Source organism: Halichoeres trimaculatus, unplaced genomic scaffold, assembly GCF_033239565.1.
Source record: "Halichoeres trimaculatus isolate MK-OKI-2021-1 unplaced genomic scaffold, fHalTri1.1 fHalTri1_scaffold_1, whole genome shotgun sequence".
NCBI lineage: Eukaryota > Metazoa > Chordata > Actinopteri > Labriformes > Labridae > Halichoeres > Halichoeres trimaculatus.
In genome coordinates this window covers 41,078,360-41,105,060 of record NW_027437179.1, presented here as the reverse complement: position 1 = coordinate 41,105,060, position 26,701 = coordinate 41,078,360, and the positions used below count along the sequence as shown (strand labels likewise).

Here is a 26,701-nt window from a genome sequence, read left to right as displayed (position 1 = left end):
GCGGTATTTGGCAGAAATGCGCTGGAAGCCGGTCACAATTAGACTTAGAAGAAGAAGAGGTCGACATAATGTTGTCATTTCCGGTGAGTACGGCGCTCGACAGTGGCGGACTGGGACTGAAAAACAGCCCTGGACTTTAACTCAGCCCAGCGCATAACAACGGGACGCGTCTTACTCTCTTTAAATGAAGAGTGAGGTTACGTTAGCTCTGATTGGTAGATGACTGGCAGGACGAAACCAGGATTCACTAACGTTACACATTACAGACACGTCTTAGAGCACCAGCTACTAAACTACAAACAAACTGACAGTGTTTACTTGTTGTCACATTAGCCTACAGATACATCAGAGCACCGGGCTAGCATATAGCAGGCTACCACAACGTAAGCTTGTTGTCACGTTTCAAACCGTGGTGCTACATAACTGTACTGATAAATACCTTACCTTGGCGCATTGTATCTGGTAAAAACTTGTGCTGAACAAAAAAAATTGTTTAGACCTGATCTCCATTTAATTTAAAAACAAACACACACCTCGCTTACAGTAATTTGCATCAGTGTGCGGAGACTCCAGGCCACAAGGTGGCGAAGGAGTGCAATTAAAACAGGTCCTCCACATAGCATCTTTAAGTCCTTACGCTGAAAAAACGGAGTGTGTGTGATTTTGTTTTACTTTAAGTAAAATTGTCTTGTTATACTTGATTTGAGCCATATTCACCTGACCAGTCCAGAAACATGTCTTATTTCGAGTCATTTGAAGACAAAAATGAGGTCTAATGGTGAAACAAGTTTCAAAAATATGCCAATGGAACAAGAAAAATTTGCTCAAAAATTTGCTTGGAACTAGAATAATGTCTTAATTGAAGTGACTTTTCTCTCGTCCCATTTGTAAGGTTTTATTTACAAGGTGTGTCTTAGATTTTGAGTTGAAAACTGTTCAAACTGTGTTTAGGGGCAACGCTGATAAAAAATATCCTATCGCTGGGCGATGGATGTATTTCTAATCCTTTCCTGAGCCACATCTGAACAGATAAAAGTGTCTTCTTTGGAGCTAAACCAAACAGTTGAGAGTATCAAACAGTGTATTTCCAGCTTTACTATCTACTACTATCCCTTTTTCCTCCAAAAATCACGCTGATCGTTGGGTCATTTTCTGACCAGGAAGAGGTTTTATCATTTTAAAGCTTTGAGACGTGTTCCCATCCATTGACTCCAGCTTTATTTCTTAAAAAGGGAAATACTTTGGTGCTCTTTTACTGAAGGTTTTGGGCCTGTTTGACGTTTGTTTTTGTGATGTTTCACTGTGAAATAAGAAACATCATTTTACACTGATTGATGTGTTTATAACGCCAATGTTTTCCACTTTTACGGCGTATTATACGGTCCAGACCGTAGTAATTAGAGCCATTTGTTGCTGATGTGGTTACGATGCAGGCTGGTCAGCGGTAATTGGTCTGATGGATAACACAGAGCAAACAACGGCTGGGCAGAGCTGTGCTCAGTTTGGGGCCTTGAAGAAGTGGAAAAGATGGAAACCATCTGTGAAATTCACGTCATGTCTTCGTTAGTTGCGGGAGTCGTTTTCAGTCAGACGTGAAATAGCAGCATCACTGGTCCGATGTGGAACGAATCATGTCTGCTCCATTAACTCGGAGTGGCAACGAAATCTGGCTCTCATGTCGATTTCAGATGAGGTAATTGACTTCATTTATTTTTACTATCCCCAGCTCGAAGCAGGAGTCACTTAAGGGTTCAAAAAATCTGAACGGCAACAACGACGCTCTGTAATTTTGGAGATGCCTTCTATCAATTACAACCCAGCTGGAGGTAAAAACAACCCCGACGGCGAGGCCACGGAAAGGCATGAAACTGCACCAATCTGTGTCCTGACATTACACGAGTGCATTCATCTGGATGATCAAAGAGGAGAAAAACATTTATCTAACATTAAGGGTTTGTGCTTTTTTCGTTGATAATAAACAAAAACAACATTAAACCCACCCCGGCGTGGAGATGTTCCCTCTGACAGTGAAATGTGAAACAGACTGAATCTGAAGCTCTGACAGGTGCAGGGTCAGGATCGCAGGAGTCCAACTGTGAGACTTTGATGCCGTCGGTATCGACACGTTCAGCAGTTCGAGGATGTATTGAGTTAATGTTGGAGCATCACCTGTGGCGGTTGGAGGGGAGCCGGCGCCCTTTCAGTTCGAGTGTTTTATGTGTCAAAAAAGTAAAGACAGCTCTAAGGAGCGTGATTTCCAGCTTCAAACGCTGAGCAGATGGTTCAGCTCAGACAGATCTGAGCCGAGAGCTGGGGTTCAGGTTGGAGCGTCGCCAACTCCTCAGTCAGGAAAGCAGCGATTGGCTGTCCTAGAAGTTGCTAATTGACGTCACACTGCAAAAAACGGAAATCCTATCAAGCGTTTTTGTCTTTTTTTATGTAAAAATTGTCTTTTTATACTTGAGATGAGCAACATTCAACTGATCAGTCCAGAAAAATGTCTTGTTTTCAGTTATTTAAGGACAAAGGGGCGCAGATGGCCTCATAAGGTTTGCCCTCAAGCTTTTACTTAAAGTTCTGGTCTACGATTTGGAAGCTTGGTAATTACTGATAACACTGTTTTTGAGGCCGTTATAGTCCCATGGTCCGATCTACGCAACATAAAAAGCAGAAAGAATGAAAAAAATCTGTTTACTAGATCAGCTGCAAAACAGCAAAATAACTGACCAATCAGAACCACTGTTCCCCCTCATTTTGGGTTTTTGTGTGAGTCCATCCAACCCCCTGTCTCCCATGGTCCCGCCTCATCCTTCCCCGCTACCCCTCTCACGTCAGCTAGCTGCTCAGCTACCAAAGCGTCATGGAGCCAGAGAAGACCGTAACCAGGAAACTGTTACTGTTACCCTCCACAGGGAAGGGAAGAAAAAGAAAAAGTTTCAAGGAAAAGGCTGAAGCAGGAAGAATTACGAGCGATACAGGTGCCAACAGAGACAGAATATTGGAGAAATGTACGACCGGTGGAAAAAGCTGCAGAGGGATTTAGGACTGAAGACTGACGCAGAGACAGCTGAGTCTCTGTTGAACAGGTAATGACTTTGTTTCCCACAGTGGGAGATGTCAGCTGAATAACTCTGGTTAGTCTGAGCCTAAACTGGCTAATGACTGAACGCTGCTGGTTGGAACGGGTCGGCTCTGTCAATAGATTTTAGCATAAGTTAGCCACACATCTATAGCATTGTAAACTGAGCAGGTGAAGACAGGCTTAGAAAGGTAAAGCCCCGCCCACAGTCGGCTCTGCTCTGATCAGCTGCACTTTGCCGGCTAATTCATGGTTTTGATCGCGCCGGTCCAATTGAAAAAGCTACCACTGTGTGTTACAAGGAGGATGACTGTCTTGTTTGTTACATTTTCTGCCGGCTGGCTTCTTGCTCTGTCAGAGGGGGCGCGTTGTTAGGAGGTGAAGAAGGGCGATACGAGCTGGGGGGCGGGATCTTGGAACACAGAGGGGAGGGGTGAGTGAGGCTGCGTTTTTCAAATGTGTCTCATCAGACAAACTGGGTTTCAGATCGTAGACCATAGCTTTAAGTGTAAAAGTGTAAAAGTACTGGTTTCAAAACTACTTAAAGTATAGAAATAAAAGTAACTTAAAGGGGGGAAATATGCCGTCAAGGCAAAAGCTTAGGCTGTGCCACAGGGGGCTATAGGTCATCGAGTTCATCCCCCTCCTGAGTCTCTGCACGGACATCTTCATACTCTGCTAAATACGTCTGTTATATCGTTACTGAAGTGTGGTGTGATTTGTGTCATGTACAGGTGTACTGGATCTTGGACAAACCACAGACTGTAAAAAAAATGAACGTCATCTAGCTCTGCTCAAAAAACTGCTCCCCCTGGTGGCTGGCTGCAGTATTAGTCAAAAATCCATCTCCCCAGTCATTCCAGATGGGCTGTGGTCAAAAAATATTATTTGGCTGTCTTGTATTCAAGTCCTCTTTTTTCAGAAAAGTCGTTTTCATTAGTTATACAAGGTTAAAAACGAGGTTTTACTTCACGTTTAACGATGATTGACAGCTGCCGTTCTTGTGTATTTTTTTCAGGGATTGTAAAATATGTCGGGAGTTAAAGTCAAGAAGAGATTAGACTCTCGAAAGAAAAAAATATAACAAGCTGGAATGAGATGGAGTAGTGAGGCTATTTCTAAAATGTGTGGAGTAGAAAGTACAGATGTTTGCCTGAAAAGGTAAGGAGTGGAAGTAAAAAGACAGCTAGTATAGATTCTCAAAATATTTACATAAGTAAGGTAACAAAGTATTTTTACCTTGTTACTCGACACCTCTTTTAAAACAAGACAAAATTAAGTATGAATTGCTGTAACAAGTAAAAAGAAAATCTCTCAATGGAAGAGAAATTTGCTCAAAAATTTGCTTGAGACTAGAAAAATGTCTGAGGACAGGTAATTTTTCTCTTCTTCCATGGCAGATTTTTGTAACATGTGCAAGCAACTCAGACCTCATTTTGTTTTAAAAATGAGTAGGAACCAGTCAGGGAGATAAAATGTAATATGTGACATGTACCGCCACTTTGTAGTTTATTCCCAATAAGCCTTTGCTGTATTGAAGTGCAAAGAACTACACTTCCCAGAAGCCATCAGTGCTCCTTGACGTTTTCTTCCGCCGGAATTCAAAAAGGAACAGTCATGTAGGGAGTAAACACTGGGAGTGGGGGTCATTTCACCTGGAGTAAAAACCCTCTCCAGACCCAGACGACGGCTGAGGGAAAGGGTTTCCAGCCCTCCTGGCCCGGCTGTTGAAAACCACACCCTGAAGATTCCTCTTGGGAGCAGGACACGTGCTTTAGTGCCCTCCTGGTTAGAAAAACACACTCAGCTGCCCCCGTTTGCTGGTTATAACATGATAAACTGCCCCTGCCCTTCAAAAGGCCAGAGCACGCCACCCTACAGGGATAAAACCAGTTAGCTTGGCCCCGCTCTGCTCTGGATTGTGTCAACTGTCTGCTCCCATCCATCAACTCAGGACGTCCGGACAGCTGGAGTCAAGACTGAGGGATTCCCTGAGCCATGTGGTTTGGACACGCTTTGTTTTATTTTGAAAGTCACTGGGTGCTTCTGTGTCACTTTGTCACAACTTCCTGTCCTGCTCGGTCTGCTTTTGCATAAATTAACACGTCACTGCTCCTGCATCCAGCAAACATAAGAGGCGCATGTAGCAGAAGCACCGGACCGAGCCTTCGACCTCTGGCTCCAGCTCTCTCCACTCGTAGTTTTTGTCTTTGCCAGCCGAGCACCGAGCACACACTCCCTGGATCTCCCCTGAAACGTCACCTCTGGAGCTTCAGCACATCTGATTCTAATTTCAGGACAGGAGAAACAGACGGTGCAGCTCCCATCATGCATTGCGGCACGTTGATTGAAGGTGACTGTTAAACCCTGGCCAACTGACACACAGAGCATCTGAGAGCTATTCTGTCCTCAGAGCAGACCTGGACCTGTCAATCTCAGACCCTCCCCAGATCCTGCTGTTTTGACAGCTGGTTGTTGAGCTTCTCTGGGGGTCAGATCTGCTTTCAAACATCTTTAAGCTCCAGTTTTTTTCTGTCTCTGCTGGAAAGAGGAGATGTTTCATGGAGAAGTGTGCGGCTTTGTCTCCAGTTCCTCCTCCTTGGAGATGAAGTGTAATGATGGTTTCAGGGTGGAGGTTACAGCTCAGAGGAGGGTCTTGTGGAGCTCTTGTACTGGCAGGGAGAAACAGCACAAATCCCTCCATTAGTTTAAGCCTGGGGGCTGGAAACACTCACTGGGGCTGATGTGGTTCTTGTCAAATTGAACGAGGGATGTTCAAACAGCAGCTCAGCCTGTGGCTTCAAAATCCAGCCCAAAGTATCGGCGTTAGTTTGCAATGTTTGGGTCCAACTAGATTTGTAAAGGTTGTGTCAACATATCCACTGAGGTAGGATTTTTAGAAACCCTGCTGTACACTGAGCTGTGTTGTTGCTCTTTTTCATCATTTTTGTATTTGGGGTGGGCCATTTCTTTGTATGGCTCATTTGTTGGTCATGGACACCAAACTTTTTGTGTCTTCAGTGATATTTGTACTATTTTTGCTCCTGTGTTTGTCTGGAGATCCTACATGTAACCATGGTTGCATTGTTTACATGTGAAATCAGCTGTTAGCAGCCTGTAGCATGTCAATGCTAACTGGTGCTAGGCCAGATGTTTCCCACAAGGTGAGGAGGAGGAGGTGAGGACGACGTGCTGGTTCTCAGGTGTGAGCTAAGAAGTGACGACATGGACCTGTCCTTCCATCCATCGTTATTGGGAACGTAAGATCTATCTCCAATAAGATGGACGAGCTAGCTGTGCTAACCCAGCAACAGAGGGAATACCAGAGGGCAGAGTAGCATCGTGCTATTCACAGACATGGCTAACAAAGCTAACACCAGACACCAACGCCACATTGGAAGAGCTTTTTACACTTTCTATACACTTTCTTAGGGCGTATTCAGACCTGGACTGCTTGGTCCACTTTAAACGGACCAGGGTTCGTTTCCCACGCTGGTGCGGACTTTTCATGCAGGTGTGAATAGACACAAACAAACCCTGGTGTGGACCAAACAACCGGACCCAGACTCACTTTTTGAGGTGGTCTCGGTCCGCTTCCAAACAAACTCTGGTGCGGTTCGTGGTTATCCGGTGTAGGTCTGAATACAAACCAAGGTCCATCCGAACTAACTACAGGATACATGTGCCTTTTGGGCCTATAAAGCCACCGTAACCTACCGTCTTTGGTTCATACCTGATCCTCCGTCTTCTGTTTAGCCACGCTGTTGCTAGCATGTTGTGGGTCAGGACACGCAGAGCATAGCGCCTCCTTGCTGCGATCATTGGTCTTCCTGTTCCTAAATTGTAAACGGTGTTGTTAAGCTGCTTTGAAGGAGCTGCTCTTGAAACTGAAAATGATTTAGCAGCTCTAATAAGAGCACAAACACACATGTTTACCTCCATTTCCAGGTCTGTGCTCTGTGTGCCGCCCTTTGTCAGTGCTGTCCAATGAGAGCACTGATCCTCACACACCTGGATGTGTTTACAGAATTTAGTCCACTTGCAAAAAGTACAATCTGAATACGAACCGCACCAAACGAAAAAAATAAAGTCTGCTTTTGGTCCGGACCAAACAAGTGAACCAAAGGACTTTTCTGGTCTGAATACAGCCTTACTTTTGTTTTCTTGATTGCTGCTGTGACACCTCCTGTATTTCCCCTCTAGGGATGAAAAACAACCCTGTAAAAATCCCTGGGTACATAGGCCAGTCTGCGACGTGGAGCACAGACAGCCCGTCTGCGCCGTGGAGCACCATCTCAATGCACATTAGGGTCTCACATGCACGGCAGTCCCTCCTCACTCACGGTTTCAGTCAGCTATCACAACAAAAATTACTTGATTAGTTCTTACCAATAAGAGAAACAAAAGCTTACAAAGTTTTGTCCAGATGCACCCCTCGCAAAAACAAATGGGACATTTCCCAGCTCCTCCAGAACCTTCCATATGAAGCCCACGTTATCCAGGTTATCCTCTGGCTCTGCTCTCTGATGAACACGGCCTATTGCACATTACTGCCACCTCCTGCTCTGGAGAGGTGTTGCAGATGGGATTCCTACGTAAACCCATCAGGTTGATTTTACACAAAGCAATCTTGCAGTTTTAACGATTTTGCACATCATGCTAAAACAACATGATTACCTGCGCCAAGGAGGTTATGTTTTGTCTGTTTGTCTTTTCGTCAGTGAAAAACATAACTCAAAAAGTAACAAACTGTTTCTTACTTTCAAACCTGGACAAGCATCCTACCTCTCCCTGGAGTTGGTTTGATCCAAAGACGCTGCAGGAGATCCTCTCTGACTGAGGTTACACAGACACACACAGGTAGCTGTGTGAGATTTGTTGATGAAAGGTTGACTTTAGCATCAGCTCTTTGTTCAAGACGATCCCATCCTCTCCGCCTGTTCCTCACTGTGATGTCGACCGCTCCGCCATCACGCCTCCATCACTTTAAACTCTCAGCACTGAGTTTTATTAGTCTCGTCTTGCAGCTCCACAAATGGAGCTGTTAACTTCTGGTTTCACACTCCAGCGCTGCTCCCTTTGATGAAAAAATCCTGCAGTTAGTTTGTCGCCTCCCCTTCGTTCAGAGCACACATGCAAACAGACTTTTTCTCACCAAACACTGGAAGCAGCTGCAGGGGAAACCCACAGCTTTAACCCCGAGCTGCCGGTTTTAAAGAAGTGGACCAAGAGGAGGCAGAACCAGAGTTAATCACTTTCAGTCCGTTTGTGGCCTTCTGCAGAAAAATGAAGCAAATGATATGAAACAAAAGAATTCTGGGGTTAATTTCATGCCTGGGTTTGATTATCCTGTCCTGATGTGCAAAACAAAACCGCAGAGACAGATCACTCTCAGCTGCTTCTGGGTCGAGGAGGGTCGAGTTCTGATCCGAGACGTTTTTCTTTGACAGAGCAGATAGAGACATGAGCGAGGGAAGATAATTAGATAAGATGAAGGAAGGAGGAATGGAGAGTATGTCATACATGCAAAAAGTGAGACAAGAGGAAAGGAAAGGAAAGGAAAGGAAAGGAAAGGAAAGGAAAGGAAAGGAAAGGAAAGGAAAGGAAAGGAAAGGAAAGGAAAGGAAAGGAAAGGAAAGGATGAGGAGACTCACACTCACAGGAAGTGAGCTGGTGAAATATGGTAGTAATTGTGAGTCATTTGTAGTGAAACAAATTTTTAAAAAACAGCCTGCAGATGTGTTCCTCGACCCTGCTGTTCACTTTTCGGGCATCAGGAACTCAAGATTAATTCATCAAGCTGCAACAAAACACACAGGAGAGGTGAAAAATCTGCAGAACAAACACAAATACATAAAAATTCTACAAAACTACACAAAAGAAACTTTTAAAAAACATGGCATCCCTGGTTAATCCTGACGACTTTTGACTCAGACAGTCTTCTTGTTGTGAGCTCTTGTTTCCCTCAGTTAGAAGATATTTTGATGCTAATTCAAAGTGAAAAACTAAAGTTCTGAGCAAACCGACGTATCACATCTGCGGGCTGGACCGCAGCGTGTTTATCCTCCTCTTTTTCTCTGGAACTGGAAGACAAATGGAGGATGACACCCTGACAGACAGTAAACAGGCCTGAAGCTGTGTGACGGGCTTTTTGATCAGCGTGGGAAGTCTCTGTCCCCACTAAGTGTGTCTGAGTCAAAGAGCTGAAGAGAAACTGTGCAAAGCTCTGTGCAGAGACGGGATGACACGTGGCTCTGAACCAGGGTCCCCGACCTGCGGCTCTAATGTCGAATTCAAGAATTTTTCTTTTTTTTTCTTTTTTTTACCAGAATTTTTGAAATTTCAATTAATAAAAAAAATATCAAATTATATAAGTATTGAAAACTTGTCTCAGATCCTCTGGGAGGATGCTTAAGCAACTCAGAGAAATGATGTGTCCATCAGTGTCCATCATAATAGTAATAATAATAATAATAATAATAATAAACATTATTATTATTATTATTATTATTATTATTATTATTATTATTATTATTATTATTATTGTTATTAATATTATTATTATTATTATTATTATTATTATTATTATTATTATTATTATTATTATAAAAAAATAATAAATATAATAATATATATTTTTTTTTTTTTATGTTGATTTGATCTTTGGTTGATAAGTTAATTTTAACACTTTTTTTGTTTGTTTTTTGCTTAATTTGTTTTTCTTGATTTTTGTTTTTGGTTTGTTTCTGTCAGATTTTTAAATTGCTGTTTTTTGGTTTGTTTTTTCTTCATTTTGTTTTCTTTTTCTTTTTTGGTTAGTTAGTTTATTTCTACTGATTTTAGTTTTGGCTTTTTTTTCCCCTCTCCATCTGACTGTTTGGATATTTTAATAATTTCTTCATTTTTCCCTTCCCTCTGGCTCCTTTTTTTAAAACTTTAATTTAAAGATTATAAAACATTAAAAAAGCACATGAGCAATGTTCTCATTCAGGTGCAGACAGCAGACGACTCCTCTTTAATCCTCTTCTGTGATACTATTTCAGACACACACACACTTTTTAAAACTTTTATAATTTTTTAATATTTCAAAATCAGAAAAAAAATCCAGATTTTTTTTTTTAGTCTTTAAGAATTCAAAACTCTTTGCCAAACTAATGTGATTATTGACACTTTCTGATTCTAGTCCAAACTTAAGCTCAACTTTACTCATTTGGATTTATTTCAAATAAATTTTTATGTCTAAACCTTTTTTTTTTTTTTTTTTTTTTTAACTTTGACGACTAAACTCTGCTCTCCTTTTTTTCTGCAAACACCGAGAGCACAGACGAGAAAGGCCGTAAACAACATCCTTTCTTTGTGTCTTTTGTTGATTTAATGCATTTATCTCTGGTGCCACACTTTGACAAATAAAAATCTCAGTGTCACTTCATCACTTAATGCCAAGGTTAACACACTTTTGAATATTTGCAGGAAAATTGTTATTATTATTATTATTATTATTATTATTATTATTATTATTATTATTATTATTATTTCTATATTATTAACATTTTATAACAATACTAATAAATATGACAATTATTATTATTATTATTATTATTATTATTATTATTATTATTATTATTATTATTATTATTATTATTATTTCTATATTATTTCTATATTATTTATATTTTATAATAATAATAATAAATATAACAATTGTTATTATTATTATTATTATTATTATTATTATTATTATTATTATTATTATTATTATTATTATTATTATTATCACTATTTTGATGGACACATTATTTCTCTGAGTTGCTGAAGCATCCTCCCAGAGGATCTGAGACAAGTTTAAAATTAAACTTTTAAATTGTTTTTATTTTTTAAAATTTATTCATAAAAATAAAGTTAAGAAAAACACAAACATGAGATCTCAAATTTTAAGTGAAGAGGGAAGAAGACAAATCTAATAATATCTGCCCCTCTTTTACAAACCATCAATTTAACCAAAACAGAGCAGTTAAGATGAATAAATGAATTAACTGGCTGCATGCACATTATGGCCAATTGCTGTTTCTTCACAGGTTTTTATTTTATGTCAAACAAAGCACATCATGATAAAAATCTCACAGCACCACAAAAAGAAACGACACATTTAATTAATAAAGATCCACATAATTCTTCCACAGCCTGGCTTTAATTTGCTTTTAATGCCTTGCTCTATCTGGTCTCTTTAGTATTTCTGTTCAGTTCTCAAATAAACTGATTCTTTTATATTTTTATATATTTGTTCGGTTTGTTAAAGATCTCTGTTTCTTTTTGAATTGAAACAATTTTCCTTTTTTAAAATCTTTTTTTTTTTTTAGCAGCATTTTCTGATGAGCTCTTAACATCATTTGCAGAACATTATAATTATTATCAGTCATGACATTTCAACAACTGTAACTGAATAAATAACGAGTTTGATGGATCTTTTTGCCCACCTCTGCTGAGGTTTTTGTTGCTGTTTTTTTCCACACAGGAAATCCCCCAGCGGAGAAATCTAAGGATCAATGAGTTAAAGAAAATGATCTCTTTCATTTCAATGTTTATTATTCTTCAACTCTTAATTTTAGTTATTTGACAGCTCACTTAGATGATTTTTAATGATTTAATATCAGTTTAAATTTTATCTTTTTTTTCACTGCTCCTAAAAATAAAAATCATATTAAAATAAATCCAACACATCTTGATAAAAATGTAACATTAATACTAAACATCCAACAGGCTTTTATTTATTCAAGTTTGAACTGTTTTTTTTGGGGGGGGGGGGGTTACATATTTTGAAGTTTTTGTGTGGCCAGATGTTTATTTTCTGTTTGCTTCTTTTGGTGTTTCTTTGTTTGTTTGATCTTCCCCATTTATTTATTTATTTATTTATTTATTTATTTATTTATTTATTTATTTATTTATTTATTTATTTATTGTTTTTTCATTCAATGTAATTAAATTCATTTAATTTTCCAAGGGAAATATAGCACTGGCTTTATCACAGCAGGTAAAAGGTTGGGTTTGATGTGCTGTTTGTTTGTTTGTTTTTGTTTGTTTGTTTGTTTTTGTTTATTTTTGGTTAAATTAGTTGCAGATCTTCTTTTGAGATTTGTTTATTTAAATTTTTGTTGTTGTTTCAACTTGTTTTATTTTTTTAATTTTGTTTTGAATTGTTTATTGTTGGTTTATTAGTTGTTGATTTTTCCTTTGGTTTTGATTTTTTTCAGTTTGTTTGTGTTTTTTGTTTGTTTTTGTTTTTCATCCTTGTTTTCATTTTTTTGTCTTGTTTTGTAGTGTAGTTTGTTTTGTTTATTTTTGATTAATTACCTGCTGATTTTTCTTTTGTTTTGTTTTTTCGGTTGTTTAGTTGATCAGGTCTTTTTTTATCATTTCTCTAACTCTTTGGGTGTTTTCTTGACTCCCTCATATTTTTTTGCATATTTTAAAACCCTGAATCACAGAACAGAATTATTAAAGAAAAAGTCATGATCCATGGATCTCGTTCGAGCGCAGGCAGCCACCTGCTCCTGTTTTATCCCTCTCTTTGATTTTTTTACCTCACATCAGGATCAACCAAAGCCTTCAGTTTCAGCCCACCTCCCTCAGAAACCTCGTTTCCTCCTGAATTTATGACCTCTTTTTCACAGTCTCAGCTGTCATCCTGTTAGGAACGACTCATTCTCACATATTTGAAGAATAAAGTTCACATGTGGTTGCAGACTGTTAGGACAGTGGTTAGATCTGGAGAGGAAATATTACCGTGACGAAGACATTTCCCCGATGTTTTGCTCTGACTGTTCCCGTTACTTCCAGCTCTCCAGCTTTCTCACGTCTCAAATCAAACGCTCCGAGCAGATTCTGGGAACCTGAGAAGGTGAAGCTGCTTTATCACTCCATCAGTCGTTCTCACCTGCCCGCTGCGAGCCGTTTGTGATGTTTGGAGGATTTTACAGCTTCTATCAAAGCCGCCACATCCTCCTGGGCATCACGTGAACACTGAACTGATTCTAACCTGCTGTCGCCCTCGGGACTCAGCGTATGATAGAAAAGTAAAAGATTGTTTGATCTGAATAACGACGCTGACATCTTCCTCTTCCTGTCTCTTCCTCTTCCTCCAGCGGTGAGAGGCACCGAGCTGCAGGCCATAAAGTCAGAGCTGACTCAGATTAAAGCCAACATCGAAGCTTTGCTGGGCAGACTGGAGCAGATCACAGAGGACACACACATCACGGCCACAGGTGATTCACACACACACACACACACACACACACACACACACTCTCTGTCTCTCACACACACTAAATGTCAAACCAAGCAGAGGACTGTGTTTTTATTTAGTGCATCAGTCTCAGGAAAGAATTAAGGCAACATGTTTAACAGCAGCTTCACTGTAACGCTGTAGTCAAGCTACTGTCCCTTTAAGAAACTTCAAAGCCTCTGGAAGTCAGCATTCCGGAACCTTCCTTTATTGTCGTGTTTTCCTCTTAAAAATTCTTAAAAGGTCTCTTCCCGAAATTACTCTGACTCACTTTAGGAGGCTTAAAGCTCACCTCATGAGTCATCAATATGGCCCCTGCTGACGATTGGCTTCATTACTCTGTACCAGGAAATGATGGGTGACATCACTGCAGCTATGCTCATGGGTATGTTATACAGTCTATGGCCCAGAGTCACTGTAAAAATGCAGAAAAACACAGCTTAACTAAAGAGTAAAGAGGAAGTGTTGAAAAAGCAGAGGTGTAAACAGACTTCTCTGCGTATCAGGGTCTGGCTCACCTTCCCAAACCACCCACTCACTATACATAACCCCCTCCTCAGAGCAGAGACCATCAAACCCTCAGGAGTGACAAGTTTGATGGTTTGGTCATTTGTTCATGCTCTGTTGTTTGTTTCTATAGATCTTGATTTTTTTTGGTTTGTTTTAATATAAGTTAATAATATTATTGTTTGGTTTGCTTGTTTTTATTTGTCTTATTTTTATTGTTTGTTTCGCTTTTTTTATTTTTGGGTTGGTTAGTTAATTCCACAGGGATTTTTTTGTGTGTTTATTATTTTTTTCCCTTTTTTTTTTTGTTAAATACTTTATTTTAACCTGGGAATTTTTGTTTGATTGTTTTTATGTTGTTTTGATTTTTGGTTGATAAGTTAATTTTAAGACTTATTTATTTATTTATTTATTTTTGCTTAATTTGTTTTTCTTTTTTGTTTTTTCTTTGATTGTTTTTATGTTGATTTGATTTTTGGTTGATAAGTTAATTTTAAGACTTATTTATTTATTTATTTTTGCTTAATTTGTTTTTCTTGATTTTTGTTTTTTGTTTGTTTCTGTCAGATTTTTGAATTACTGTTTTTTGGTTTGTTTTTTCTTGTATGATTTTTTTGTTTGTTTGTTTTTGTTTTTTGTTTTTTTTGGGGGGGGGGTTGTCTGTTTTCTTTTTTCCCCTTTTTCGTTGGTTAGCTAATTTCTACTGTTTGTTTTTTTTGTTTTTTCTTCATTTTGTTTTGTTTTTCTTTTTTGGTTGGTTAGTTTATTTCTACTGTTTTTAGTTTCGGCTTTTTTTTCCCCTCTCCATCTGACTGTTGTTTGGATATTTTAATAATTTCTTCATTTTTCCCTTCCCTCTGGCTCCTTTTTTTAAAACTTTAATTTAAAGATTAAAAAACATTAAAAAAGCACATGAGCAATGTTCTCATTCAGGTGCAGACAGCAGACGACTCCTCTTTAATCCTCTTCTGTGATATTATTTCTGACACACACACACACAGTTGTTCTCAGCTGGTCTGGCTTCAGAATCTACCATCCTCCTTCGAGGACAAGTTACAACACAAATCGAGGAAAAACTTTCCATTTATCAGATGTATTGAATAAAAAAGGATGGTGCAGTTTGAACCTGAGAAACAGAATACCTTAGAAACCACAAACCACCAGCAGGTGGCGATGTCAGGAGGAGAAATATCTCCTTTTACATATTTAAGCTCAGGATCAGGATTTAAAGAAAACTGAGCACAAGCATGAAACGTGAGTAAAGTTTGGAGGAACTCTGAGGTCTTGCTCCGGGTCCGGCCTGTTTCTGCGTTTGGTCTCAGCTGAACCACAACTCCTACGCCGCGCTCACACAGAGAGGTGGCGTTAAACGAGGAAGTGGAGGACGAGGCAGGGAAACTCACTCATCACAGCTTTTCACCAGATCTGGGATCTCTGTGACCTCCGTGAATTTCTTCCTCAGTGTGCGGTCACGTGACAGCACATGTCAGGCCGTTTTTTAGACACATGACCCCCTGAAAGGTACCATGTCACGGCTCGCTGAAGCTAAAACTAAACAGTTTAAAGAGATAAAGGCCGAATGCGCCTGTCGTTGTCTTTCATTCCCTCGACTGTCCGTGTTTGTTCAGCATCTGCTCATCGATGCTCAATCAGAGCACGTGCTTCCTGACATTTACGTCTTTTTGACCATGAACACGTCTGAGCATGTGCGTAGCTGTGAGCCTCTCGGATCAGGAACTGGCTTTGGCAGGAAACTTGCTGACAGAGGCCTCCATTTCTCAAACGGCAGCTCTGACTCAGATCCTGACTCTACAGGTAACCTTCTAACATTTCTCTGGCACGAACCAGGTTCAACGGTCAAGTTAGCACCTCATTTTTCAGGATACCTGTCGGCCTTTGCTTTTCTTGACTCCTTTTGTATCAAATAAACGCCCAGATGTGGTGTGAGGGTGAAGTGTGCAGCCAGATTCAGCCTTTGAGGCTGAGCCATGGTGTCGGAGTTCGACCTGAAAACTTCAGAAAAATGATAAATAAAACTTTAAAGCGGTGTGTAAGAGTGTGAGTGTGTTAGCATCACTCCTCCCTGTCTGGAAACGTCCACGAGGACCAAACCAGGGAGAAACGCTCTTTAACATCCTGGTCCTCAGCGCTCTGTGCGTCAGTGCGATGAGAGCGGTGAAGCAGCTGCTTACAATCCAGTTTTCCACTCCATCATGTGCCGTCTGACAAAGGTTTGGCCAGACCGAGGACCGCAAAGAATATCTCTTTCTTTATTCTACTACGCTGCAGCAGATTAAAGGTTTCCAAGGTGTAATTTGTCAGATTTCTCCTCATCGTCAGAAAAATCTGGCGATGTCATGATGTGCAGTGTCTGTTTTGCCTCACTAATTCTAGTTCCTGTCGTCTGAAGACGCACGCAGTCATGGCTCACATTAAAGTTCAAAACAAAATAAAACGTAAGAAGATGTCTGACAGGACCAAGATATTAGAGAAAAGAGACTTTATTACTCTGTAACTTTATTGTGTCTTATTTATTTAAATCTTTAATTGTCATTCTTTATCTTTAATTCTTTTTATTATCTTGGCAACTTGGTATTTTCAGTGCTTTTATTATCTTAAGCTTTTATTATTTCATCTTTTATCATTTATTCATTTGATTTGATTTGATTTTTATTTTGGTCAATTTGAAAATAGAAAAATAAAGACAGAAGGAAGAAAAATACAAAAGCAGAGCAAACAGAAAATAAGGAACCATCAAACATGGACTGACTGGAAAGGTGTAGGCTGAAGCAGATCTTATATCGCCTAACCTTATCTCGTAAAAGACCTATATATTTATATATATATATATATATATATATATATATATATATATATATATATATATATATATATATATATATATATATATATATATATATATATAGATATAGATATAGATATATATAGATATATATATATATAGATATATATATTCTCTCTCTCTCGTTTGTACACAGAAACAATATAATTCCTTCAATATGAGTACCTAAATAGATTTGTTTAGTTTACATCTATGTACACCTACATACATCTATATAAGCAAAAATACATATTTATATATAAATAAATGAAACAAGACTTATGCACACATATTTACACAAGTACAATGTAATACATTCAGTGTGAGCTGGACATACTACATACATACCTAAATATATAATTTTCCCTAATTTTCAATTACATCTATATACGCATATATACATCAATACAAGGATATAAACAAACATCTCTCTCTCTCTCTCTCTCTCTCTCTCTATATATATATATATATATATATATATATATATAGATATATATATATATATATATGTTTATATATATATACATATATATATATACACACTTTTGTATTCCCAGATATATACTATATAAATACATTTTTATAAATTAATATATGGAACCAGACTTATGCACACATATTTACACAAGTACAATGTAATACATTCAGTGTGAGCTGGACATACTACATACATACCTAAATATATAATTTTCCCTAATTTTCAATTACATCTATATACACATATATACATCAATACAAGGATATAAACAAACATCTCTCTCTCTCTCTCTCTCTTTCTCTCTATCTATATATATATATATATATATATATATATATATATATATATATATATATATATATATATATATATATATATATATATATATATATATATATATATATATACACGTTTATATATATATACATATATATATATATACACACTTTTGTATTCCCAGATATATACTATATAAATACATATTTATAAATAAATATATGGAACCAGACTTATGCACACATATTTACACAAGTACAATGTAATACATTCAGTGTGAGCTGGACATACTACATACATACCTAAATATATAATTTTCCCTAATTTTCAATTACATCTATATACGCATATATACATCAATACAAGGATATATATATATATATATATATATATATATATATATATATATATATATATATATATATATATATATATATATATATATATATATATTCATACACATGAAGCTCTATATATACACTTTTGTATTCCCAGATATATACTCTCCATATCAGACAATTAGTATGAGGTAAATATAATTATTGGAAGACACTTAGATATTAGGAATGAATAGAAATTTATGCTTTATATAAGCTAAACAAAATTACTACAACACACTTTAGTGTTATTTCTATGAACTATATGAATTATGGAATATTTTTGTAATTATGAAACATATTATTGTATAGATTAAATATATAGATTAAATATATAAGTATAGTGTTCATAGCTCAATTCTTACATATTTATATAAATATATACACACATTTCTATGAGAATAAACATTCAGGCAATATTTACAGGTAACATGTAGGCACATATGTTTGTATCTCTTTATATACACTCAGTATGGGTTAAACAGTATTATTACATGCGCACACTTCAATTTTAATTCATAGCGAGGTATTGCATCATTAAGGTATTTTGATAATTTCTTTTTTACACTGGCTAATGTTGTAGAGGTTTTTATACTTGCAGCATAACTATTCCACAAATTCACCCCCTCGACAGATGGACAGTGACTTTTGCTGGTTGTGCGGATCCTGGGTATCTCGAAAAGAATTGTTCCCCTTAGGTTATAGCAGCTGTCCCTCATTTTAAAAAGCCTCTGGACACTATATGGTGGTTGCCCATTTCTAACTTTATACATCATTTGAATTAACATATAATCCACTAAGTTATCAAATTTTATAATGTTATGTTTAATAAATAATGAGTTAGTGGGCTCTACATAGTATTTTTTGCTTATGATACAAATAGCCTTTTTTTGTAACAGAAAGATGGGTTTGTGTGTTTTATTCATCTTAACCATTTACAATCTTAATGGCTTCTTAATATTTTATCTTATGTTAATGACTTTTAATCATTTTAAGGTGTGAATGGGTCTAAAATCTTTCTTTTAGATTTGTTTTTGTAATTTTTTCATATTTCTATTTTCTATTTATATATTTTAATTTTCAAAGCACTTTAAAATAAATACACTGATTTTTTATTGTTTTTTTTTTAGTTGTTCATTTAATGTTCATTTATTTAGATATTTATCTATTTAGTAATTTCAAATCCTCCTTTTTAAACTTCTGATTCTCTGATTGGACCAATTTTAACTTTCCCTTTTTTTAAAAAACTTTTTTAAAATATGTCTGTTTTTTGTTTTATTATTATTATTGTTATTATTATTATTATTATTATTATTATTATTATTATTATTATTATTATTATTATTATCATTATTATTATATTATATTTTATTTTATTTTATTTTATTACCATCCTGTAGTTCATGTTAATCTATGTATATTAAATTTTAATATGTTTATTGTGTTTTTTTTCATATTATTTTTCAAATGTAAGAGAATAATGTTAACAGGATATTAATCATGGTGTCTTAAATTCTTTAAAAAAAAAAAAAAAGGAAGCAACATTCTTAAAAGAAAAGATTGAATTGTGGAAAAAGAGATCCAAAAAACATTTGTTCAAATTTTATTTCTACAGCACCTCAAATACTATGAAGAAAAAATATGAAGTGCTTTAAAATGTCTCATTATTAAGTTTCATTTTCATTTTTTTATTGAGAAACAAACTTTTGAGGGAGATGTGAATTATTTCTTTATTTTACATTACTTGTATAAAACTGAAGATAAGTTGAGAGAAAGTAATACGAACTTAATGGAGGAAGAAGAAGAGGAAAATAGACCTTAGTTTCAGATGAAACAAATCTGCAAAACAATGTTGAGAAAGTGTGGAGGTCAGAGCACGGTGGAGTTGTTCTCTTTGGTTTATTAAATCTATCGCCCTGTTGACACAAAAAAACTAAATATTAATTAAAACCTGGAGTGAAAAGACGCTAAATAAAAATCTTCAAAGAGGAAGAGGAGTTAAAGATGTGAAGAAATCCATCGTCCAGAGAAAGAAGGTTGAATTCTTTCCACAGAGACTTTTAAGATCTACGATCTGTGAATACTACGAAAGCACTGGGATGAAAACAGTCGTTTTTCATCTAAGAAAGAAAGTCCATTAGGAGGTTTTTCTTTTCTCGACGGGGTTAACAGCCGATAAAAACGCAGCAGATAAAAGCGGCGCTCAGAGCGAGGGATTACAAACCCAGCAGATCAAAAGACAGAACCACAAACAGCTGATCATTTTATGGAGAGCTTTCATACAGAGTGAGATTTAAAGAGGGGATTTAAAGGAGATTGTCTTAAAGTGCCCCAGTCTGGGGCTCGGCCACGTTTGGTCGGCAGCTGGGGTCTCAGATCAGCATCTAGAAGAGGCAGCTGACAGACGGCCTCTCGCATCTGAGGCCAGACTTAAACCCAGGCTCGTATGGAAGACTCAAACGCTCCTCTCTGATAGTTCCTCAGATTTAAATGACAAGATGAATCTAATCAGTAGTTCCTCAGATCTGGGTAGAAGCGATCAGGGCCTCAGACAGAGGCCACACATCCAGCCACATCACACTCACACAATACACCCTTCAAGATCTGGTTCCTCACACACAGACCGGCTGAAGCTATGCAGAGAAAAACTGAGGCCTCATCTTCATGGACCATCCAGAGCAGGGGTCTGCAACCTTTACTTTCAAAGGAGACATTTTTCCCTCAGATCACCTGGATTCAAGTCGTTCAGGAGCCACAAAATCTATTTTATCTCCACAATAAAGACAACAAAGTGTTTTCAACAAACATGGTTAAAATCTTGTAAATAATTATCTAAACAAAAAGTTTTTTGAATTTATGAAATTGTACATATGAGTATTTGTTTTTAATTTTTAAAATACCTTCGCAAAGAATGAAAATGAAACAAAAAATTCTAAAATTTGAAAAATTTGCAAAACAATTTAGATTATTTTTAAATGTTTTAATTTGCAACATTTAAAAAAAAATTAAAAATTTCAAAACTTTAAAATACTGAACTTTCAAAAATGCGGAAAAATTCTAAAATATTGTGAATTTCAAAAAACTCAAAAATTAATAATGAAAAAAATATATTTAAATCTTTCAATTTGCAATATTTAAAAAAATGAAATTTCCAAAATTCTTAAATTTTAAAATATTGAACTTTTAAAAATTTGGAAAAATTCTAAAATATTCCTGGTTTGAAAAAAAGTTAAAAAAAAAAAAAAAAAACAATAATAAGAATAATAAAAAATAGTTAGTTTGAAATGTTCCGGTTTGCAACATTTAAAGAAAATGAAATGTCAAAAAGTTCAAAATTGAAAATTTTGGACTATCAAAAATTTGGACAAATTCCAAAAAATGTTCTTTAATAAAAAAAAATCAAACAATAATAATTAGAAAAAAATCAATTATTTTTAAAAATTCCAATTTGCAACATTTCAGAAAAAATTATCAAAATTCCAAAATGTTTGAATATTTAACTTTCAAAAATTTGGAAAAATTCAAAAATTTTCTGAATCAAAAAAAAAAAAATAAAATTAAAAACAAAAAATTAATGTCACAAATTTGCATTTGAATGCTTGGTTCCAGACTTTTGCCTTCCAGAACCTTTTTTTCAAGAATTATTGGTTCCTGAATAATGGGTTCTTGAATGTTGTATTTCAGAATGCTTAGCTCCAGAACAATGAGTTCCTTAATGCTGCATTCTTGACTGCTTTGGAGATCTTTAAAGAGACAGTAGCAAAAATTAAGCATTCCAGAATCAAAGGCATGGGATTCCAGAATGCTGGGTTCAGGAATTGTTGGTTCTAGAATACTGGGCTCTAGAACCCTGGTTCCAGAATGCTTAAAGACCCTTACAGAGAAAGTTCCTGAAATGAAGCGTTTCAGAGACAGAGGCTGAATTAAAGCTTCACAGAGACACGGGCCTGAGACAAGTGAATGTTGTGTAACGCTTCGAGAAAGACGATACAAAGCAGGAAAATAGTCTGAGGCTCACTTTTCAAGAGCGTGAACATGATGGCAACAACCAGACCACCAAAGAGAGCAAGGAACAGATGCTGGTTTTGTCTCTTTGGCTTCTCCAACAGTTTGTATATGGTAAATGAAGCTGTTTTCATATCAAACTGATGTCTGTGTCCATTTTTCAGGTTTTTGAACACAGTTGAATCAAAATACGAACTGAAATGTTCCAGAGAAGCAGGCGCAGAGATCCCCAGAGGAATAAAATCAAAGTCTGACAGATGATTTAAGTTTCTCTGTTTGAGAGATTCAATCCTTTGAAGACAAAAAGAGTCTGATTCCTTTATTGGATATTCAAGCAAACCACAACATCCACAGATAAAAAACAACTTTTATTTTTTTTTTTTATATCTGTCAGCGCTGAGTAAAGCGTTCCGATTGGATGAGTCTGTGATTTAATTGAGCTATTAGATGTTTAACAGGAAGCAGGAGGACAAACACAAAAGTGTCGGGATCAGCTCCCACAAACAGACGGGATATTATTTCCCCCTGAGAAAATATGACAACGTGCCGAACAGCTGATGACAGAGGGTGAAGGAAAGCAGAGGCAGTCTGATCCTGACAGATCATCAGACTCATCTTGTCCCAGCAGCAGGGCCCAGTTTTCACCAAGGACTCTAATCACAGTGAAGGTTTCTTACAGCAGCTCAGGTTAACCACAGTGGTTTTAAAGAGAAACCCAAAGTTTGCTCTCCAGCTGAGAGAAGTTATTAACATCAGCAGCTCACAAAGGATTAAATCCAGTCCAGCTCAGCTCTCAGTCTGTCTGTGTAAGAGTCTGAATGTGGTATCTCAGGAACGGACGGAGGGATTTTATTCAGACCTGGTGATAACCTCCGTCAGGATGGGGTGATTTTTCTTTAAACCTTGCATTCCTGAATCTAACCTAAACCATTAATTGTCCAAAACTTGAGCCTCATAACCTCTACCTGGAATTTTTGGCTTATTTTGACCCCAAAACAGTCCTGTGTGTCAGTCATTTGGCCCTCAAATACTCAAAACTGTCAATACCTGAAGATATTTATGATTCACTGCATGTTACATGAGAGTAAAACCATTTAAAGTCCCTGCGAGGAGTTTCTAAGTGATCTTGAAAGTATCCCTTCAAAATATCTGCCTGATCCTAATCCACACTTTTAAATGAGATTATCATATTAAATTATATTTTTCTCTGCTGAAAACAATTTCTGTGATTAATTTTGTAGTGGTGGTGGACACTGGAGCATAACTGTCAGTAAAAAAGTTGACTTGAACAAAGAAAATTTGTTCCAAAACAAACAAACACTAGGTCAAAAGTCACGTCTTTACAACAGTGTATGTCATGCCTAACGGTGGCGACACAAAGTGCTTGACAAATCAAAAACAAAACAAAACAAAGCAAAAAAAATAGAAATGAAAAAAATCTGTGTCCAACCCTCCACCTCTTACCCACCAACCCTCACCCCTAGTGCACAAGGTGAACACAGTTGATTAAAATCCCTGCAGATGACCTGAGGAACTGTGAAAACGCTATCTGGAGACCTTAATGAGGAAACACTGAAGGTAAAGTAAAATGTTAAACTCACAGTAAGAAAATAAAACAACCAAGCTAAAAGAAACAAATAAGGTTAAAAAAAAAAAAAGTATGACAAGATTAAAGCAGAAAAAAGAAACGATGTAGAACTAAAACTTAAAGATACAAAAATAAAAAGCTGAAAGTAACAGTGCAGTAAATAAGAAGATAAATAGACACATGAAAAAAGATAAAAATATATCAAACTAAAAGTTAGGACTTTAAAAAGACAAAGATCCAAACATAATTACATAAAAAGATAAATAAGTAAAAGTAAAAATAAAACTAGATTAAAGGCCAGAATAAAAAGTTTGAAGTTTGTGACATTAAAACAGATCATCCTCATAGCATCTTTAACATGAAGAAAAACACAAAAACAGAATATGATTTTAGAGCTTTAGTGAAAGAAAAAACACTGCAGTTCAACATTTTTTAAACAGGATAAACTCAAAATTTGAACAATAATTAACATATGTATGATAGCATATGAGTCTTTTTTTCTTTTATTTTGTTAAAAAATATATATATATATATCACGTTGTACAAATAAGACTTGGCACCTTCTAAAAAAAAAGTCCCCACACAATACAAGCCTCAAAACATACAATTAAAATAAGTAAAACTTTAATAGAAAAAGTTTAATTTACCTTAAAATTCAGCTTATTCAACATTACCTCAGTGGAGGTTTAATAACCCAGGAGGATTTCATTTTGGAATTCATGGACAAACTTTGTTTTCTCTGTGCTCCTGTCATCCATCAGCTCTGCAACGTGTGTGGATTTGTGACCTTTCTTAAAGGCCTGAGTGAAATGACTCTGAAAACCACATATTGGCTGAAAAAGCAACAATTCTGCTGCCACAAGCTGGTCTCATTACCGTAACTCTTCAAATAGTCGGGCAAGAGAAAAAAAGTCAAATGGTTCCTAATAGAAGAGCAAGATGTCTGACTCTTTTAAGACCTGAATGGACAAAAAAAACCTGTGTGATACTTTGGTTGTTTTCACATTTTTATTCATATATTTATTTTTTGTTCTCTTCAGGGTTTTGCGCAAAACAATCTGTGGGTGCTCAGACTTTTTTTTCTCTGAGAAATCAGAGAGAAAAAGTAAACAACAGTAGCCTGTAAGTTGGATCTTGATGTTTGTCTTTCTGTGTGTCTGTTCGTCCGTCTCCATCCGTCTGCAGAGTTGAGGAAGGCAGAGGAGTGTAAGAGCGAGGAGGCGTGGCAGGAAGGGGAGGAGTCGAGCTCGGAGCTGGAGGACGAGGAAGAGCACAGACAGAACAGCGAAGCCGAAGAGGAGGAAGAGGAGGAGGAGGATGAAGAGGAGGAGGAGGGGGAACACACACAGGACGACGCCCACCACCATTTGCCGGTAATCACACCTGTGTGTGTGTGTGTGTGTGTGTGTGTGTCTGTGTGTGTCTGTGAGTGTATGAAGAGGGGAGAGGCACATCGCACTTCAGGATCAGGATCGCGTAGAAAAAGTACCATGGGACTCCGACCAAAATATATGACGTGATTTAAAGTTTGCCCTCCGTGTTTTTCAAATATCTTGATGTAAAATTGTCTTTGTAACTACTTTTAATCTGAAATTTCAACGCATGAAGTCTCTCTTCATTAACTGATTAAAATAATGAAATCAGGGCTAAGCTGTTCCTGCTTTTGACCGAGGAGCATGTTCTCCACTAGGGGGCAATGTGGAGAAAAAATGTCAGGGCGATTTTTTTATATCAGGATCAGGATATGGATTTGATCAGGACTGGTTTTTGGGTCAGTATCCTGACATTAATGTCCAGCGAGGTCGAAAAAGCTGTTGTTGGTTTTCTTGATGCAACTACCCGTTCCTTGCTTTCAGCTCTCAGCTGTCAGCTGCTCAGCAGTTCCCGTAACAGGCCGTGATGGATGGAGTCAATGTGCTCAGCACCACGCACCAGGAAAATAGAGGTCAAGACAGCAGAGCTGAGGCCGGCCCGCTTCAGTTTTTCTTTTTTTTTTAACAATATTTTATTCCATTTTAACATATAACACTGGGGAACACAGTTTTTGTTGAGTTAGGTCTGACAGCTGTTTTCAAATAATCTCAGTTTTTCTCTGTCGTGTAAAAATATGAAAAATACATGCTTAACACATATGTGTTTATTTTATAAAAATCTTCAATTATTGACATACGATGAAACATGAAAGAAACAAGCATGACTGTGATGTTTATTTTACACAGTTATGTTTTTTACAAAGGATATGTCTACTGGAGGAGCTACAGGAGCAGACCTGTTCCTGAACAAAGGAAATACTTACTTGTGTAAATAAAACACTTGAGATAGTTACAAGTTTTGAAAAACTAAAAAACAGCAAAAATAAAACAGAACTTACAGAGGTTTGCTTAACTTACATGGTTAAGAGAACAGCAGCACAAACCCTCTTAATTCCTGCTAGTTACTGCTGTTAGCAGATGTTGACTGAGACTGCACAAACAAGTTTACACGTAGCTGTAGATGAGTCCAATCATGATCAGCTGGAGAGTTTTACCACAGATATTCAGTGGAGTTTAGCTGATCTGGAGAATAAGCTGTGGAGGAAAAACTTAACGTGATAGAAAAAACTGACTGTAATTTTGTTATCAGCATGCCAATTTGAGTTTTAGTCGGCATAAAAAACGAACTCAACAGAACGTTTTTGTTCCCCAGTGAAATGAAAAACATACAAATAACAAAGACCACAACAATATTTTGGTTCAATTTTAATTGTATTTATTCATTTGAAAAGGTACTTCGTACATTAATTGGTATTTAACAAATGTAAATGTACCCAAATTAGCCAAAATGGCTGATTTTCATTAGGAATCCATTTGCCAGGTGTTAACTGGCAACAAATCAATCATGGATTACAGCACTGTGCAAAAAAAATAAAATAAAAATTATAATAATGATACAATGAAAATACACAGACAAATAAATACACACACACACACACACACACACACACACACACACACACACACACAATTAAATATATATATACATTTCAAACTAATACATATCTTGAAATATATATATATATATATATATATATATATATATATATATATATATGTGTGTGTGTGTGTGTGTGTGTGTGTGTGTGTGTGTGTTTATATATATGTACATATATAACTGAAAATGCAACAGGACTGGCAACTCAAAGACTGCAAGTTATAACAAGATACTTATTTTAGAAAATTCCTGAAAAAATGTTTCATACTTTAATGTTTTATTGTCCCTAAGTTGATGTGG

The 26,701-nt window shown here is 36.6% G+C and overlaps 1 protein-coding gene across 2 annotated transcripts in view; it reads left to right on the top strand.

The window, feature by feature from the left end:
* The window catches only part of raly (RALY heterogeneous nuclear ribonucleoprotein), a 194,346-nt gene that overhangs the window by 132,571 nt on the left and 35,074 nt on the right, over positions 1–26,701 (top strand). For both annotated transcript variants that reach the window (XM_074678612.1, XM_074678601.1), the window contains exons 6-7: positions 13,219–13,338; positions 24,617–24,804. In XM_074678612.1, coding sequence (XP_074534713.1) covers positions 13,219–13,338; positions 24,617–24,804 — 308 coding nt within the window. The remainder of the gene's footprint in view (positions 1–13,218; positions 13,339–24,616; positions 24,805–26,701) is intronic.